General features: G+C 41.1%; 1 protein-coding gene across 2 annotated transcripts in view; it reads left to right on the forward strand.

Annotated features, from left to right (window-relative positions):
• LOC131472197 (complexin-2-like) overlaps positions 1 to 13,439 on the forward strand; it is a 51,667-nt gene extending 38,228 nt beyond the window's left edge. For both annotated transcript variants that reach the window (XM_058649106.1, XM_058649108.1), the window contains exons 3-4: positions 8,109 to 8,284; positions 11,441 to 13,439. In XM_058649106.1, the coding sequence (XP_058505089.1) occupies positions 8,109 to 8,284; positions 11,441 to 11,635 (371 nt within the window). In that variant the 3' untranslated portion in view covers positions 11,636 to 13,439. The remainder of the gene's footprint in view (positions 1 to 8,108; positions 8,285 to 11,440) is intronic.
• The last annotated feature ends 6,320 nt before the right edge of the window (positions 13,440 to 19,759 follow it).

The raw sequence follows: 19,759 nt of genomic DNA on the forward strand, positions 1-19,759 counted from the left end.
TCTCGGTAACCTTGTGCTTTCAGCCAGTTGAGGTATGTGGATGATCGAAGTATTTGTTGGAGAAACCATGACCATGTCATTAAAAACATTCTGTTATCTAATTTTTTACCTCTGTTTTGGTTTCCACCACCAATCTCTCATTTGATTTGTTTGATAACGATGGAGAAAATGCATCACAGTTATAAGCACAGAAACAGAGGTGAAATGAAACAGAAGCGAGCATTATATAAGAAACATACATAAAGGATTCTATTTTCTCACTCTGTACTCAGTCATGTGATTTTCTGCTCTATATGCTAAGGTTCCCTTTGGTGGTCTTTCCGCTGAGGACCTCCTTCCTGTTCAGCCTGGGGCAGCAGGTTGATGTTGGTGATGATGATGATGATGGTGAGGATGGTGTATACGGCTAGTTTTGGCCGCAGGGGTTTGAAGCAAAGACGAGTGACAGATGGGAGAGCAGGAACACTGAGTCCTTGAGCTGGTCATGCTGTTTCCCCCCCAATTATGCTTTTATTCAATCTTTTGGTCCGGTTGCTCCTTCAGTGTGAAGCAAGAACACGGTGTCTCTTCTACTTTGTCTGTAGAAGACATGCACAATATTATCTGGTGTGATAATGGGGAAAACATAAGGTTGTTTTACTCAGATAACCTAATTTATACGGTGAATAGTCTCAAAAGGTGCCTGTTTCAGACAATTGAAACAGACAACTTTTTTGAACCTGAAGTTGCTACACATGAAGGAGCCACATTTGAGCTAACGGAAACTAACAGCAACGTGTGTGTTTTTGCTGGTCTGGTTGTTTCTCACAGTATATTTCACACAGGAGGGGAAAAATACTTTTAATTGAAGTCAAATGAAAGGCCTTTGTCGCTGTCGTGAAACTGTATTGAAAGAATATAAAGCAGCTGTAGCCACAGCAGCAGCAGCAGTACCAGCTAGCACTGATGCTAAAAACCAGTGCAGATGGATTCTAGTTTAATGGAAAGGAATAAAGGCTAAAACATTTTTTGTTGAGTTTATTCCATGATTCCACGAGGATCAAAGATTTCACAAGCTAATAGCTCACTTTTAAACCATATTACATTCTCTACTTTTGCTCTGCTCTACTGTATCTTCTCTGTATGATGTGATGAAAAGACATCACTGCACACACAGCAGTGAAAATATCTATATTTATATCTCTATATACTATATATGTACAAAGTCTGTATCACCTGTGAGAAGCAGGTAATTATGGATTATCAGTTGAATAAATTAACAAAATGTGTTAAATCTGTTGCCACAAATGGAGGTGAACTGAATTTAGACATTTGATGACTTTATGACTTTTGACATTGGAATTAAAGTCTTGGCAGGTTCAGTCTGTGTCTGTTATCAACAAGTTTGTCAAGATCTTGGTGGTTTCACCTACTCTCAACTCTATGATTTTGAGTTTTTCCCATGTTGTATTATGCTTTATGTATCTGGGGATATAAAGAGTGTAAAATGGCAGACTGAACAGAACAGTGTTCATAAATTTGCTGCAGTTCTGGCTGTTCAGGTTTGATATGGGTTAGACTTCATGGTCAATAAGGCGTAAATATGAAATGATTTAACCGCGGAATCATTTTGCTTAATATTCCAGAAAACAGGGTGAATAAAGAAGAGTAATCTTTTTCTCTCGCTCTGGTTTTCTTCCACTTCCATGTCCTGTGTTTCTTTGTCACTTTATTTCATCTGAACTTTTCTTGGGTCCCCTGATTTCCATGAGTCCCTCGAGAGTCCTTTCTCTCCGGCTATCACTCCTTGTCCTCTTTTCTTTTCTTTAATCTCTTACTTATTCCAGCCCAATTTCTCCATCAATCTCTCTAATTTGCCACAGTGTAGTGGAAATACTTCTCTCCTTTTTTTTGATAACCTGATTTCTTTGTCCTTGCTTTTGTTCCTCTCTATTCGTTTTATCTGTTTTTCCTTCTTTGTCCGTCCTCCTTTGTGTGCCTTTGGGCTCGGTGTGTGCTGTGCTGTGTCCCCACACCGAGCCCAAACCGGAACTCATACGCTCATATTCTTTGGACCTGGAGGACAAGCACTTGATCTTACTTTAAGAATCTTTGCTGAAAAACATGTAAACAACAAAACACACATTTGGGAATCTAGAGTTGTACATTTTGTTCTCTATCTGAAGACGCCAGATATTCCAAACACCAAAACATTATTATTATTTTTTTTTAATCTTTCAGACCAGATCTTGACAGTTCACACACATGATTACAAACGTCTTGCATCTGAACGTGACTGTTCTCTCAAACAGTACATATTTTTGTGGAAACCACTCGGTGGATCAGGAGATTTGGTGAGTTTAGATGTTCTTTTATCGATCCCCATTGGGGGAATTCAGAAATGGGAGCTTTTGCAGCAGAATTGTTGGTGCGATTTAACTCTCAAGGACAACATTTTCCCTCCTTTGTTGTTTGGTTTTGCTGCAAAGTCGGTCGATGATGACAATGCTCAGCACATGGCACAAATTGGATATATACTGTATATTTGATCTAAATGTTTACTAACGAGGGGATTTCTGTGTCCATACGGACCAGATCAACCAGAAAAGATCTGATTGAAGTCAATTCAGCTGTGTGATTTGAACTTAGCCTTTAATTCCAGCCTTATAGAGAGACATATCCACTGCGTGCTGAGGAACATCTTCAACTTCCAGCCTTTCCTTCATCCCCGTCATCAGTTCCTGCTCCTCCTCCCGCTAAGAAGTCCTTTAAAATTAGCCCTCAGGCTTCTGCTGACCTAAAAAGTCCCTTTAAAGCAGTAATAAGTTGGTGTAGCACAGATAGGCCGGAACTCCACGCTCATCGCTGCTCTGATACGACAGTGTTACTGACGGTGACTTCAAACATGGGTTTAGCTATGCTAACAGCATGGTTCTGCTCTGTTGGTTCACAGAAGTGGGGAAAAAGTCAGTGACTAATGAGTGGACTGACACGAACCAGAGTCCACATATTCATGTTTTACTTTTCTTTAACTCTGTCACAGGCTGACATTTGCAGTTCAGAGTTGCGATGGATCCGGTCTGATGGAGACGGTGTGTTTGCAGACTTTGGTGATAAGCACCATCGTCACACTGAACACTATCATTTCTCTGTGTTTTGTCTATTCAAAGGCTGGCTAAAGATAAAGAGCAACAGAACCCCTGCTGTTATAGTATTTTTACTGATGAAGTGTGGGCAGAAGAGATATTCAGTGGTAGCTTCGATATTTTTGCAGAAAACAATCACAGCATTATGCAAAGAGAGGGTAGATTCAATAGGAGGCACAGGAGGACGTAGTGAGGGCTGAACGATTTGGACAAAATATCCAATCAGGATTTGTTTAGTTTGACAGCCACTGCAGTTGCAAAATACTGTTTTCTGTCAAACTACAGTTTGGTATTTTAACTACTTATCCAAGGATGAGAAATTAAAGATATGAATCTTTAATTTTGGGTAATGACCTAAAGAACGGATCGCAAATACAGGCAACTGAAGAGGTCCTCCAGAGGGTGGCTTGGTTCAGCCTTAGATATCGACTAAGGAGCTCATACATTCAGGAGGGGCTCAGAGTGGAACCACTGCTTCTCCACATCGACGATACGAGCCAGCTGAGGTGGTTCGGGCATCTGGTTAGAGGATGCCTCCTGGACGCCTCCCTGGGGAGGTGTTTCGGGCATGTTCTTCCAGGAGGAGACCTTGGGGCCGGACACGCTGGAGGGATTAAATCTCTCGGCTGGCCTGTGAGATACGGCTCGTGATCCTCCTGGAGGAGCTGGCAGAAGTGGCTGGGGAGATGTTTCTAAGGCTGCTTCTCCCTCTAATTGGACCTGGATACGCGGAAGAAGACTCTGGCAAATCTTTCCTAAATCTATTTTTATGCCAATTTTTTAGAAGTTGAACAAAGTTAACTTCTAAAGAGAACAATTCAGTTGCAGCCTTTGTGATTTGCCCTTTGCAGAAATTATTTGGAAACAATCAGTTGTTCAGCTACACTGATTAGTGCCGTCTCAAATTTAAAAAGCCACACAACCACGACTTTCACTTACCAAGTCATCACCGTCTCTTTTTCCTCACAAATGCCACATAATATTGTTTAAAAAACACTCTAACCAATCCCTCACATTCTGATGGGTGTCCAGCGAGTTTTTTTCTCCACCATTGTGAATTTGAGCGCAGATACCAGAGTTTGTCAGGACCCAAAAACTACAACCGTACCAAACAGGTCGGGCCAAATTGGGAAAATGATTGGTTCTGATTCGGACTGGACATGTTTTCTGGGCTAGCCTACCACACAACACCCAAATACTGCTCAAAAGCTAAGCGTTACATGGCAAGTTCTGTATTATAAAGTCATACCAACCTCAAATTTCCTACTCCATTTTCCTGCCATTCAACGCAAGTAAGTTGTTTTTGGTAGAACACTGGTTGCTATTGTGATGAGTCATTCACTGCGTCTTCTAATTAGTCACGTTAGTTTGTGTTTTCAGTGTTTTTCTAACCGTCCTCGAGACACTAAGCTCCTCCTCTGGAGCTCAGTTGTGTTTCTCTGCGTTTCCAGACGACCACAGCTGTCAGCGTTTGACGACAGCGAGGCTTCTGGGAGCAAAAACTGTCTCACACTGATGCACTTTTACTTTTCTTTTCTTTTTTTTTAACATAATCAGACAAGCTAATTAGGTCTTAGCATCGAGATTAGCCATGTGGAAGTTTGGGAGAAGCTCAGGAACAAGTGGGACGAAGGAGAAGATAAATCAAAATATCGGAATATAATGGTGTCATTTAAAAGCCAAGGGATTAAAGTGTAGGTGGTTTTATGGTCATTTGACAGAAATAACTTCAAGAAGTGAGTAGGCCACACTGGACAAGCTTAACATGTTTTGAGTTTTGATGCTATCTTATGGCTACATAGACTCTGTTACACAGTCAAAGGAATAAGTACGGTCTGGGATATTCAGCTGCTTTACACACTGTACCATCATAACGTCATCAGAGGCTATAAATAAAACAGAATCCATCCATTTCAGGCATGAATTAGCGTTGTGGTTAGGGCTGCAGTGCTAATGAGGAGCCGAGACTTGGTCACGACGACGGGAACGATTCAAGTCTGAGCTCAAACAAGGTATCAAGTGTGTCGTGTCATTTTTTATTTATTTTTTTATTTGTAGCTGCAGACTGTGGAGATGAAACGGTTTTAATGTCAGAAGTTTCTCTGTTCTACTTTGACAGAGGAGAATTTATTATCCCTGAAGTGATGGATGGTGTCTCGCAGAGGAAGTGTTCGGCTTCGGTGATGACAAGATCTTTGGAACAATCTCCTCTGGCCTCGGGCAGAGAAAGAAAGAAAAGTTGGACAGAGAAGTTTACTTACGATCGTATTCAGCACTTCTAATTTAGCTCACGGCGAAAGCACAGAGAGAATCGTTGAGAGTTTTTTTTCTTTTCAAGTCAAACTCCACAAGGTTCTGCTTTGATCTTGTGCACACAAACATGTTATTGGTGGAAGGAAAATTTGTTTTTTTTGTTGTTACAAGGAAACCTTTAGCAGGGAGAACAGAGGAAACACCTTTTTAATGTCATTTCCCAATTTCCTTAGTAAGTTGAAGGTATGTGATGCAAAGATTTTTTACCAGACTTTATCTTCTCACCCATTTTAGCTTAACTCCACTGGTCTTCACTGAATTTAAGAATGGATTTTAAGGTTAAATTACTGATCTTTAAGGCCAATTCTGGACTTTCTGGCTCAAAAATACTCTGATATAGATTTTCTCTGGTTGTAACCTGACAATTGTGGAATTCTCAGCTTACCTGAGGAGTTTAGCTCACAATCTTATTTTGAAGACACATTTTTACAGGTGGATTTTACCTTTGAGAACCTTTTTGAGCTTTTATTGTGTAATTTTTTTCATCTTGACTTCAATATGTTTTACTGATTTTATCAGATGTTATCGTTCTGTTGTGTGAATTCTTAAATTTGGTTTCAATAGCTTTGTTTATCTTTGATTTGTGTCCTGTAAAGCACTTTGAAACCATGCTACCTTGGTTACATTACAGTGTGTATGCTGAACGTGCAATCAAGGCAACAGTGCTTGCCACTGCTCCACCGTGTGTCCCCTGGATCACTTAAATGAATCATTTCTTTTGACCAGAATGTATAGAATTGTGGCAAAAACACACAAAGTCAACAGAAAAATTGATTTTAAAACAGTTTATGGAAGTAAACACAGCACGTTCAAAGACGCCACATAATGTGATTTGTTACAAAGACACTTCTCTGACTTTCATTAACCTCCTGACTCGACACTAATGGCCACTTAATGCACGTCATGTTTCTGTATGAGCTACACATGTTCCACTGACATGAAAAGCCTTGCGATTCCCAATTTGCCAGCGTGTCATGTGACGGCAAAACACTAAAGGCTCCACACAACACACGTCAACATGGCTGCTCATTAATTAGACGTCACCCCCGATCCGTACGACCGAAGACCCGGGGGCTCGTCCTGCTGCGTCAACACGGCGCGATCGGACGGCAGCCAAGAACCTCAAGGTCAACGCTGTCTCATCCATGTCACAGCAGAAGCAGATGGCTGAGGATTTTTTTATCCTTCACAGAGTCTGTGAGGCGGAGCCGAGAGAGAGAGAGAGCGAGAGAGAGAGAGGGAGAGAGAGAGGGGTGCTAATAAAGAAAAGAGAGTGAGCTGAACTCAGGGGCAGGAAGAGACTCAGGCATGTTCCAAATCTGCCCGGTGTGGTCCACAAGGTCCACGTCTCACTGAAATCAATTTCTTTCCTGTGAGTTGGAAGTGAGCAGAGAGTCGAGCCAGGGGTCGGGGTGCGTGCGCGCGGTGGTGAAGCGGGCCAGTGATAGAGCCCTGACTTGTTTCCAGTCACTGAGCCGGAAAGAAGAGCTAATGCCTGTGGAGTGAGGACGAGGAAGCACAGACAGTTCTTATACTTTATTCTACTGTTAGAATCTGCTGCTAATATTCTTTTCTTCTTTATCTGATTCCTTATTTTAATTCTATAGGAACAAATGTAACGCACCCAATTATTCTGATTCTGTAAACTGAGGCATCAGATGTCAATATCACTATCAGTGTAGGAAATGCTTATAATAATACAAATCGTACTAAAAAACACAAGTTAAATGGTCGAAAAATTTAATTTAAGCAGTTCTAAGACACCTCATAAGGTGATTTGGTATAAAGTGACTTTTCTTAGGATCAAAATAAATAAACAGGTAAAAACCAGAGTTAAATGATAGGTCTCGACTGCATGATAATACAAAAATATAAATTCTTATATTTTCTTCTGTGATGTCCTCTTTTTTTTACTCTTGGGATGATTAAAAAGACCAGAACCAGAAGACCTGAGGCTTCTCAAAGGTGCATAGAAGTGCAAATGGAAATCAGATAATTATGAAGGTGCAAGAACATTAAGATCTTTAGAAAAAAAAAGGACCTTAAAATTGATTCTGAAGCTCACAGGCAGTCAATGCAGAGACTTCAGGCCTGATTCCAGAGATTTTGACCTCATTTAATTATAATAAACTTTCTTTAATGGGCACTTTTCAAAATGTACATGACATTTAAGTGTTTTACGATGAGAAAACACAACAGACGAGTCAGGAAAGACAAGAAAAGTCATGCAAAATTAGACATAAATATCAGTTTTTAAGGAAAAGATTGAAATAAATTCAAAAATGAACCTTTATGTTTGTGTAAAGGCAGCAATATGAACATTTAAACTATTAGCAGCAGCAGCAGCAGCAGCAGCAGGAAGAGGCCATCAAGAGAACTGCTAATGATTCCGTCTTTATCTCAGGCTCTTGTTCCGAGGTGCTCACCTCTTGTTCCCTCTGTTGTCGGGCACTTTGGTCTTCTTCTGGTTGAGTCGAGGACAGATTGTGCTGCTCGTTTAACGCGCAGAGAGCGGATTAAAAACACACAAAGCGGCGTCTGCAGAGTGATCTAAACCTTCAGTGTTTCCACTGTCACACACAAACTGCTGTGAAGTGTCACAGTCGCTCATTAGTACTTGTTTGATTTATTTATAACTTTGTGTTTCTCTGTGTGTGTTGTTAACAACAGGCGCCACCAAAGACATGGGCAAGATGCTCGGTGGGGAGGAGGAGAAAGATCCCGACGCCCAGAAAAAAGAGGAAGAACGGCAAGAGGCGCTGAGGCAACAGGAGGAGGAGAGGAAAGCCAAATATGCAAAAATGGAGGCGGAGAGAGAAAATATCCGACAGGGCATCAGAGATAAGGTAAAAACAACATATATATCTATATACCGGAACACCAAATCTATGTTTCCTCACTGACAGACAGTTTTCCTGGTTCGAAACCCAAGTTCTATAGATCGATCACTCTCCCACACCAAACTCCATGGAAAAAATCAGCGATTTTACCTTGAAACACATGCTCGACCTTTATTTTGAAGCCACAGGAAGTGCAGTTTGTCAGTGAGGCGACCAGTTACAGCTCAAATGTTGTTGTTTTTTAAAGTTACTGTCCGTCATATGACCCTCTGATTATACATTATACATTTTCTTATCTAGCCCACTTCTAGTAATTTACATTCTCTTCACGTCCATGAAGTTACACATAGTTTACGAAATGTCCAAAGGACTTTGAGCCGAGTTTTCAGACAAATACACTTTTTAAAGTCAAGAGCTCAGAGTTTGCACTCTTCACTGATTCTTTACTTTGAGTTCTGGAAGAATTCTGACAAGAAAAGAGCGAGAGAGAGAGAGAGAAAAGAGAGGGAAAGAAAGCAGGAGCGACATGACAGGGAATCCTTTGGTAAGTGTTTGATCGCGGCGAGCAGGGAGAGGAGGCCGACTGAGCGTGACTCAAGCTTTTGTGAGAGAGCGACGGCGAGGCTGAATAAAACAGATTGGGGGCGAATAAGAGCAAGAGGGGAAAGCACAGAACAAACAGAGGAGATTCACCCATTCATCCACTCCATTATCTGCTCTATTAAGTGAAGAGGGAACTTTTCTCCAACTTTCAGAGCCGAATACGACTGCAATATTTGACACGTTTTCAGTAGAAAATCTACACATACGTCTTTATTATTCTCAAGTCGTATGAAGAAGAACATGCTGCACGAGAAAAACTGATTTTAACAAAAGTAGAATAAGCCATGTTTGCCTCAGAAGGCAAATAAGATACGACTGACGATTGTTTGCTTTTCTTCACATAAAAACAATGAATCATGCAGAATTCAGAGCTTTTATTCTGAAGTAAATTTATGCTACAAATTCAAGTAACTTTCTTTAAACCAACACATCACATCAATTTGCCATTTTTGTACAATACTGAATGGTTTAGATGAGAAAAGGTCAGTATAAAATACGATGTTTTGGTCTGATATTCAGTTACTTAAGCTAAATGAAAGGATTGGTGTGTTAATATAAGAAAAACTAGGGTGTAAATCCTTAAAAATCAGATCAGATTCAGATTCACCTTTATTGTCATTGTACTGGGGGGTTACAACGAGATTGCGCTTAATCAAGAAAAGGAAGATTCGTTTTAGAAACTTATCACAAGCAAAGGAATTCTGTCACGTAAGAAATGTTGAAACTTTTACATTTTGGCCAATTCTGTCTTGTTCCTGGTCTGTTATTCTTCATTTAAAGGCAGATTATTATCTGAAATTGACTAGATTTACAAGCATCTTTTAAATATTCTAGCCAAGTAAAATCTTCAGATCCCATTGGATCTTAAATTCTCCAGAATTTTTCAGGAAAACTCAAATCAATTGAACAATATTTGGCTTCTTTTTTGTCAATATCAATTTTAAAAACTTGAGAACGTACCACACTGATACTGATAATTACAGTTTTTGCTGACTTCTTTTCCATAATTTAGCCGTTATAACAAACAGAGAACTTCCTTTTCTAAATATCATTCTCCTTTAAAAACGTCCTCACAGCAGCAGCAGCAGAGACGGACATTAGTCGTCCTCCTGTAAGATATTTATTGCAGCGGAATCACATTAGCGTGCGTCTGGCAGACGCGGGCGAAGAGGTCGCACAGGAGTCCGGCTCATTTTCCACATCTCTGGCTCACGACGGAGCATCACTCAGCCCCGCTGACCTCCCCGTGCTCCGCAGTCTTATCGATTCTGCTCGGTCCAAAGACCTCACGCGCTCAGAATATACTTTAAGGAACACTGAACACAAAAAGAAACCACAGGCTTAGTGCCGCCGCCGCAGAGGTTCACAAGTTCACGGTTTCAATTGCAGGCGCAACTGATATTAACCGCTCTCCGTCTGCCGAGACACACGGAGGTTTTAGGTTTAATTAAAGCAGGTTTGCTGTGAAGGAGTTGGTTGTTGAGTCTCATTTTCAGCTCAATAAACACGAGGATTTTTAGGACGGACGCTTTTTTTGTCCTCAAAGAAGATGAAGCCTCTGCTCTGCTCTACTGCTGTATACACACAAATGCTCCCTCAGTCGAGGGAGGGAAATACTGTTATCAAAATAACGATATTTCATACAGATGTATTGGCGTGTTTATTTGAACAAGGTGAAAATATTACATAAAAACCTCATTGAACATCTAGCACCATGATGAATGTTTTTATTCAATTTTCCTTTATTTCTCTGTTACTGGGAGAGTTTTTCACTCTCGGCGCTGGTGAAACCAATTCCTCGGCCGCTGTTGTTCTAAATTGCAATTTTGCGCTCGTTCTCCTCCTAAACACGGTGTTGATTTAATAGAAGTCTGCGAGCGTCCGGGGATTTGTTGAGCTAATCTCCGGCATTGTCCAGCGCGCCTGCGGAGAGCCTCCGCCTCTAATTGGGACATAAAATATCCAGGAAGGTTGAAATTAGAGCTCCCAGTTCCACTCACAAACAAAAACACAAATAAACGAGGGGAAAAACAGGATGTTTCTCTTCACTTCCACCTTAAAAACACACTGTGTTTGGTGTGGAAGAAGATCATTCTGATGAAGAACATCTGAAATACTCATCTAATCACTTTCAAGCAATTTAGCAGAAATGCATGAAAGGATCATGTCACGCCTCGCACGCTTCTATCTTTAGACTTAAAAACTGTCACGCACAGTGGCAGAATTCACAGGAAGTCTCTTCAGCAGAGCGAGCTCGCGCCTTCCTGTCGCCCTTTTGAAGTGTTTGAGATACACGAAAAATCACTTTTTTTTTATCTGATTTTATTTTAAGGTTACTCAGCTTGTCGTCGACATCCAGGGAAAAGTTTGAAGTGGTAGAAAATCAGGTGGCAGATGTTCATGGTACTGTAAGGAGAGAGAGTCTGAAAGAAAGTCTGACAGACTCAAAGATGTGCAGCATCTGCCAAGACAGGTTGGGGTGAAAGGAGGACAGAGGGTTCCTCAAGGATATTCCTGTCTTCATTGGGGTGTTTTTTTGGTCTTTTTTCTCCTGCACAGTACGGCATCAAGAAGAAGGAGGAGAAGGAAGCCGAGGCGGCGGCAGCCATGGAGCAGGCGTCCGAGGGCAGCCTCACCCGCCCCAAGAAGGCGGTGCCGACCGGCTGCGGCGACGAGGAGGAGGAGGAGAGCATCGTGGACACGGTCATGAAGTTCATCCCGGCTCCGCTCATGGATATGTTCAATAAAAAGTAACAGTGTTTTTCTGGGGTTTTATTTTGGTTTTTTCTTCTTATTACATCGAACCAATGCTGTACTGCCCCGCCCACCCCAAACCTGCAGTCATCCCTTTGGCCACGCCCCCTCCTCGTCCTCTTCTGTGTCCTGGAATTGTGCAAACGTGTGTCATGACTTTGCCCTTGAGCTAAAACCTCCCGTAACTGAGTTATTAAATCTTTTTATTTATTTTATTTTCTAACACCTGCACAGTTTCAGTTCACCTCATCCACCATCGTTTTTGTTTTGTAAATAGACTCGCGTTATAACAACAAAATATATATATATATACACACACGAGTGAAATATGACATATATAACAAGAGTATAAGCCATATTTTTAACTTTGAAGAAATTTATCCAAATCATATCAAAATTATTCTTTCTTCCTGTCGTGTTTTCTTGCTAAATATTTGATACATACGATGTATATACATATAATAATAATTCTCCGTTGTGAGGATTCACCCCATTGTCGTTGTTTTCCACTGGTTTACTGTGAACGTTTGAGTCCAAACAAGGGATTTATGACACATTTATGTTTCGTTGAGCATGCAGTTAACTGGTGAAGTGAAGTACACGCGTGGAAACCTTTATTTGTTACGACGAAGCGAAAATACACTGATATTTGAGGCAATAATGTGGTTTTTTTTGTCCATTATTATTATTATTATGATTTTGTACAGCTGGTGAAAACTTACTGTGTCTCTATTGTTCTTCCACGGGGGAGGAAAATGTTCTCCTTAACCTAGAGTTTGTCTCAAACGTCGTTTCATTTTTAAATATCTTACTCAATTAAATGAAATGTTTTGTGCTTTTAAAGATTCCGTGGTGTGTGTGTGTCCTGTGGCAGGTGCTTTCGCTATAGGATACATTTTTATTTGCATTATTTTGTATAAGACAAAAAGAAAACTTCACAAACACAACGGTGTGTGAACAGACAGTGACAATAGTGCAATATAATTATTGTTGTTTGGGGGGTGGGGAATGAAGTTTTGTCCTGTGGGAGCGAATCAGCAATAACAGACAATCTTCATTGTTTGCGTGTGTGTGTGTGTGTTTTAAACGTTAACATGTTTTAGCCTCTGCGTTAGTGGCCGTGAAGTGTGCGAAATATTTGATGATTAACACAAGAGGAACGGGGGGAAATGTTTTGTATTTGTTGTTTTTGTGTCCGTTTAATTTAAACCAAACTGCAGGTTTTCATAGCTCCAAGCTGAGGGTCGTTTTTTTCTCCATAGACCCCAAACCCTAACCCATAGACCTTGCTCTTTTATTATTTTATATATAAAAAAATAATAATAACATTCCTAATATTTCAGACATTCCACCAGACTTGTGCTGGTAACGCAGAAACTGAAAAGGGCCCTTTTAGCCGGAGTTAAACAAACACACATTTAATATTTCCATCTTTTAAACTGATTTTTTTTGTTTTTTTTAAGTTTGGATTAAAAAAGTTTGGATTAAAAAACTACTCTTCGTCTCGTGCTGCCGTGCACAAAAACACAAACTCCCACCTGGAATCCGTACGAGGAATAAGCTAAATGTGCTTTTATAGCGTTTTTTGGTGAGAAAAATGTCTTTGTGAGCCGCGTTCGCACAGTAGTTTTTCTTCGGGGAGGTTTTTTCTAAATGTTTCTCGCCACATTGTCGCTGTATTTTTCTCAAAGCTGGAAATCGATGCTTTTAGCCGGCGCTTTGTGACCTCGCTCTATCTATACATGTTGTATTCTATTCTATTATTAGAGAATAAACATCCGTGGACGTGTTTGTGGTCAAACTTCCCTGTGAATTCTGTGTCTGCAGATCATTCCACACAAACAAACACTCGGAGCATTATTATTATTATTTATTATCCAATCAAACCAAAGAATAGTGCTGGTAGACGTAGACGTGTAGAGTAGACGGGGTTTTTTTCTCAGTTACTATTCTCTTATTTATGTTGAAGTTCTCAGGTAACCTATAGCTCTACGTTTTAATTAGACATTTGAACCATTTAAAGATTGTTTTTCTTTCCAAGAATTTTGACCAGAAAGCTACAATTACTGCCCCCAGTGCGGGACGTTTCCCAGTGAGTCTCTTCCCCCGAAACCATCACTCGTTCATCCTACATTTAATATTCATCACCAGCTGATTGCACTCCAAACGGCTTCTGAAAAAGAAAAACCACTGCCCGACAAAACTGCCCGAGTCACGCGTACTCGCTTTGAAGTCACGCTCACACATGCAGCCATTATTATTATAATTACTATTATAATTATTCTTGTTCTTATTAACGTGATTTCAAAAGAAAAGAAAAAACTGCCTGAAAAATGATGCCACTATACTCCTTTCGATGTGACTTGAATGTACTCGTGTGTCTGATGTTTATCTATCCCTCGCATCCTGTCCTACTTGTTGTCGAGAAGATGCTTAAGCTCCTCCTCTTCCTCCTATCTGTAGTCGGTCCTGTTTTCTGTCCTGCTGTGGTTTTGGTATTTTGTATAAAAAAGAAATGTGCATTATTTTCTACTGTGGAATCTTCTCCCTCCTCTCTCCTCCTCTTCTTCGTTGACAAAAGTGTATGCATGCTTACAGTGTGGTGTGCGACGTAGGCAAAGGTTGTTGATATACTTGTTATCCATGTCCTGTGTGTGTGTGTGTGTGTGTGTGTGTTTTCGGAGCTCCACCTGTTATAGCCTCACTGCATGACCTTTTAGACAGAGATTTCAGTCTGTAACTTTCCTGCCAAAAGAGGAAAAAAAAAAAAAGAATGGAATCACCGCACACTGAGAATAAAGTGATTTCATAGACTTGTTGCTCATCGTCTTCTGTTTCTGTGTGAAAACTACATTTATTTATATATATATAAAAAAAAATAAGACATAGACTGCCTTGATTTCAAAGAGCCGACGTCTCCCCTGAGACGTGAGCCACAGTCAAAGCCTTCAATGTAAATCACATGTGACTGTTTGTGTCTTTCATCTCCACATGGATGTTTTTTGTGTTTTTTTACTTTACAATTTTAAAACATCTCCTCAATAAAAGCAAAAAGGGCTTTAAACAGAATCTGCTGTGTCGTTCACGTCGTGATTGGAGGTTTTTTTTAGACAACACCGCTCTCTCGAAAACAGTGAGTCGTCAATAAAGGCGGACGTAGCCATCGATGTTGGACAGAAGTAGCAGTTAGCCACCAGGGGGCGACTCAATAGAGAAAAGCCGGTGGTCAAAATGGGATTTGAACGAGTGACCTTTTTGCTGTGAGGCAACAATACTAGCCACTTCATTTCTCTGTGGCACATTACACCACCAGGCAAACCACTGGAAAAATGAATGGAGGAACTAAACTGGGATTAGTAGTGTTGGATTTGATTCCAACACAAAAAAAAGTAATAATTAATTAATTCAGGATTTTGACAGTTGTTTTCAGAGTCATTGCAATGGTTAAATGTCTTCACTGCCCCCTACTGTCTGTTAGAGGAAAATCAGCCTTATAAGCCTCCTCAGGGCTGCCAAAATTTCGGGTTTCATAAAAAACATCACACACACGTCCGCTAGCCATGTACCTGTTACATAAGATCAAGGCAGCATTAGCATTAGCATTATTTTAGAAAAGAAGCAAAGAAAACTATTGTTGGCGTGAGCGAGGACGACTGTCTGACTGAAACAGAAGCAAGAAAAACATGGACATGAATGTGTTTACGGTGTTGTTGTAAAAATATATACCCCAGAACTGTAGGTGGAGCTCTGTAGAGAAAAGTGTGAAAAAGTGAGCAAACTTGCAAAGTTCTACTTTAAGATTTAATTTAATTTTTATACTGATTTTATCAGTAGGTCTTTGGCATTTGTGTGAAATGTCCGTGTGGATTTGTTTTAACCAGAAAATGGCCAAGTGCTTTTGCCCATTTTCCCAGAATAACTTTCAATATCTGGCAGTTACTTACAATTAACTGCATGTTAAAATAGTGTATTAACAATTTAAAATCAAGAAAAACAACTGTAGTTGTACAGGAACACCAGATTTTGTGTTAAATTTGACTCAATGTCCAAAGTACAGGGTGCGGTACGATAGCCTCGGTGTTAAAGGGTTAAAGATCGGCTGAAGTATCACTTTCACCTGCACTTGAGCTCGACTTCTTTTTGAAGAAACAATTACAGCCGAACACTCGACTCTTTGTCTTTACAGGTTGAGCTGGTGCATAAATAACACTCGGCTTCTTCACTGTCACGCTTCAAAGAGCACACGTGGTTTTCAGAGCACAGGGGAAACTGAACCTCAGAGTCTGCTGCAGACGGTGAGTGATGCTCTGCCAGTTCGTCAACACAAACAGCCTCATCAAAGAGACAGGTTCTTATTAAAAAAACAAACGCCGTCTGCTGCTATAAAAGGTAACAGCGTGAGGATTAAACTATAAAATAAAATATGGCTGTTTGCTTCAACAAATAAACCCGAGGACATGCAGGCAACAAACGGGGAATATGAATGAGGTGTCAAGACGATTCCGCGGTAATTATTCTTTCACTTAACATGCAGAGGACGTGTGAGTGGAGGTAGAGTGGGCTGTGCACTAATCAGAGGGTCAGTGGTTTGATCTCCAGCTCCTTAAGTCTCTCTCTAAGTGTCAGTGAAGTCCAAACATCTGCAAAGGCGGCGTGTGAATGACGAGTGACGCTGAAAATAAACACTAATGTTTGAGGTTTTTCACCAAATCTGAGCGATGGAGCCGATTTGATTATGAGTACTGGGTTCATTTAGTACTGGACGTTGTGAAGGAGGACATGACAGTTAGGAGGACGAAAGGGAGAGGACAACATCGAGGCAGATGATCCCTGAAGGGAGAAGCTGGAAGAAGAAGAATTAGCGCCCGAGCACGAATGTTCCAGGGCCAACTAAGCGCGAGGAACCTATTGTTCTCCTTCAGATTATTATTATATCCGTGGCTTTTCGGTCATTTTTGAGTGGGGTAACGTGTATAAAAACTCTTGAAATTTGGCACAGAGGTCAGGTCGGTAAAAAATGCGATAGTGGCATAGGGCCCAAACCCCTTCGTAGCCCCAGGGCTCTATAGGGCCCCCAGAAGTTGGGTCATGGTCAGACAAAAGTGGTCGACAAAATTTGGTGAAATTATCCAAAGTGTCTTGACAATTTTTTGAGAATTTTTTGACGTGAGAGAAAGTGGCTGAAAATGCTAGCTGCGTCAAATTCGGTCCATATGTTCTAGACAAGTTAATGATTAAAAGTCATCAAAAGATTTTCTCCACGTCAAAAGGCGTGGCCTCCTTGCTCTGACAAAGTGGACGTTAAAATGATATGAAAACTACAAAAGTTGTGAGTTTGTCGTGTTTATTCCAAAGTTTCTTGAGGATTTTTCGGGAATTTTCGATGCGATGTGAAGTGGGCAAAATTTATGCTAGCATGTCTAAGTCGTACATAGTTGTTCCGATTTTACCCAAACTTGACTGCGTGCAGCGCTGTAGCGCTGGATTTCTATCAGGTTGGTGAAAATGTAAAAGAAAGTTAATCAAAAGAAAACAACCAATACCAATACAATACTTTGGGAAAATGATGATGTCATAATCCCACATTTTACTAACATCTTCATCATCTTCGTGTATTTGGAGTTTGTTTGTCTTTTTTCGCTTTATGACAAAAATTTGTTTTGTTTCCTTAGTCACGCTGCTTTTCTTCAATCCCTTTGCGGGATTAAATACACTGTAAAAAAATACTTATGGTGCTTTTCCACTACACAGTTCCGGCACAACTCGACTCGAGGCTCCAAGCCGATACTAAAATGTGATGCAGAGAGTCTTCACTGAAGAGTCATGAGCGCGACGTCCGACACAAGAATCACAGCGAACAATGTTGAACTGTAGATCAGTTATAAAGACTTAAAAACAATGTCACGGCAGTTTCACGCAGCCACGATATGATGACTCCGCCCACGTTGAGGAGGAGCTATGAAGTCATGGAAAACGACGTGACGTGGAAAAGCATTTTCTAAGATTTTAGAATCGTGACATTTCCTGAAATGACGCCGTTTCCGTGGCGATCGAGCCTCACTCACATTCACAGAACTGAGAGACGACATTAAGCATCTTATATTTCCAGGTTGCCGCTGTACTGTACACTTCTGTAACATCTCCACTGCTGCTCAGTTTGTGCCAGAGACTCACATACACACACACACGGGTCTTGGCTCTTCTCCTGCAATAGAGGTCCACAAGTTCCCCTGAAGGAAATGGAGGCATAAATCAATTCCATTAGTATTCATGCTCTGAGGTTAGGCCTGTTCTTGCTGAGCTGCCTTTGTGCTCTCGCAGCAGCATCAGTGTCCTGTAGTCTCACTGCGCTCAGTGTCAGTTCACTCTGCTCCGGCTTCAGACACTAACAGGGGTTTTTTATCAGAACCACGGACTGAAATCTGCAAATTTTCATGATCAAATTGATGTGATAAGAGATTATATGGTTTAAACCAGTAACTCAGTGTAAACGATGATTAACATTTGCATAAATGTGGCCTGTTTGGGCTCATGAACCTTACTCTGTACTCCAATTTTTGCAGAGTACTGCAAACAATTCCGATAAATAAATAAATCTTTCTTGGTCGACCATTGGTGGCCATTTGAAGACTAATCGTCAGGATTTAATGTAAATATGATTTTAAGTTGACAAGACACAGCTTCCAATAGAGTTCCTGGTGATTTTGTTGGGGTTGGGACGCAGGTGCGGACCCAGGGGTGTCTCAAAGTTATCCCAGAGGGACAACCGCAAAACCGCAATAGCGATAGATTGGAGGGGGGCTTCCTTTATGAAATAAAGCTCTAAGATGATTAACTAAACTACCGTCGCCAAGCGGCTTACTCAAAACCAGAAATGTAAAGGAGACCGAGAAAAGATGAAATAAAGGCAAAGGCTGCCCGGGAGACCTTTGAAAACCCAAGAGGCTAAAGTCACAACAAACTCTCCGGCACCACAAACACTAGGAAACCAGCAATTGACAAACACACACAATGTTCTGAGTAAGAAAGCCACAGGGAGAACCTCTCACTGCCTCTGAAGGTGAGACAGTGGGTGAGCACAGAGCTTTGGACACCCAAGGTATATGAACACTCCCCACACCTGGGATTCATCAACGCCAATCAGAGCCACACACACCTGATTGCAGTGAGTTGATTCTCACACAGTGCCCTTACATAAGGAGGAGGCAGCCCTACAATAGCTTTTCATTCACAGGCTGCACACTGCGTTCATGCTCTGGTCCGTCATAATCACATATCACAGTGATACCAGCAGATGAGCTGCTAAACGTTGGTAACACTGAAACGATACTGAGCATAAAAAGCCTCAGCACACTTCTCAAAAACGTCTCGACAAGAGGAGAAGAAAATAAAGGGTCTGCAGGAGAGAGGCGATAAGAAGTTGAAGACACAACTTCAGCCAAGATGACGCTCTATATGTATAAGGTTTTTAGGGCTGTTATCATCATGGGAAGTCATAGGCCTTGGAATCCTTTCCCAGGTGCACTGCTGCCCTTGACTTGTTTCAGCATTTGAACCTGCACCCTCCACTTACAAGCCCATCTCCCTTCCACTTGGCTATGGGCTTCCCAACAATAGAATCAAATAAGAAATAAAGCAGATGGAGGGAAATTTACTGAGCTGAAGAGTGAAAACACAGAAATGTGAGCAGCGGTGCGTGACGAGCTCTGCTGGAGCGAATCCACCGAGCTTTGTTTATTCTCTCATCTCAAACAGATTCTGTCTGCATGCATGCATACATACATAAATGCACATTCTCTTCCGCTTTGCATATTGTTGATTATATGCAAATGGCCTACTCTTCGCCCTTCACCGCTCAGCCGCTCTTAATCCACGAGACCTCGATAGGAATCGCAGAAGAGACTTTGATTGACACGAGATCACAGAGGCAGCAGCAGATGAAGATATAATCGATCCGTTTAAGGAATAAAAGTAGCCGGGACACCGTCTCTGCTCAGCCACTTTTCCATTCAACCCCCCGGTGGCAAAAGGTCTGACGCATTACGAGGCTTTTAAATCCGGCACCAGACTCTGAGGGGACGTTTTCTCCGTTTCACCCTGTTTTTTAAAAAGATAAGTTCAGTT

Source organism: Solea solea, chromosome 14 (assembly GCF_958295425.1).
Source record: "Solea solea chromosome 14, fSolSol10.1, whole genome shotgun sequence".
Taxonomy (NCBI): domain Eukaryota; kingdom Metazoa; phylum Chordata; class Actinopteri; order Pleuronectiformes; family Soleidae; genus Solea; species Solea solea.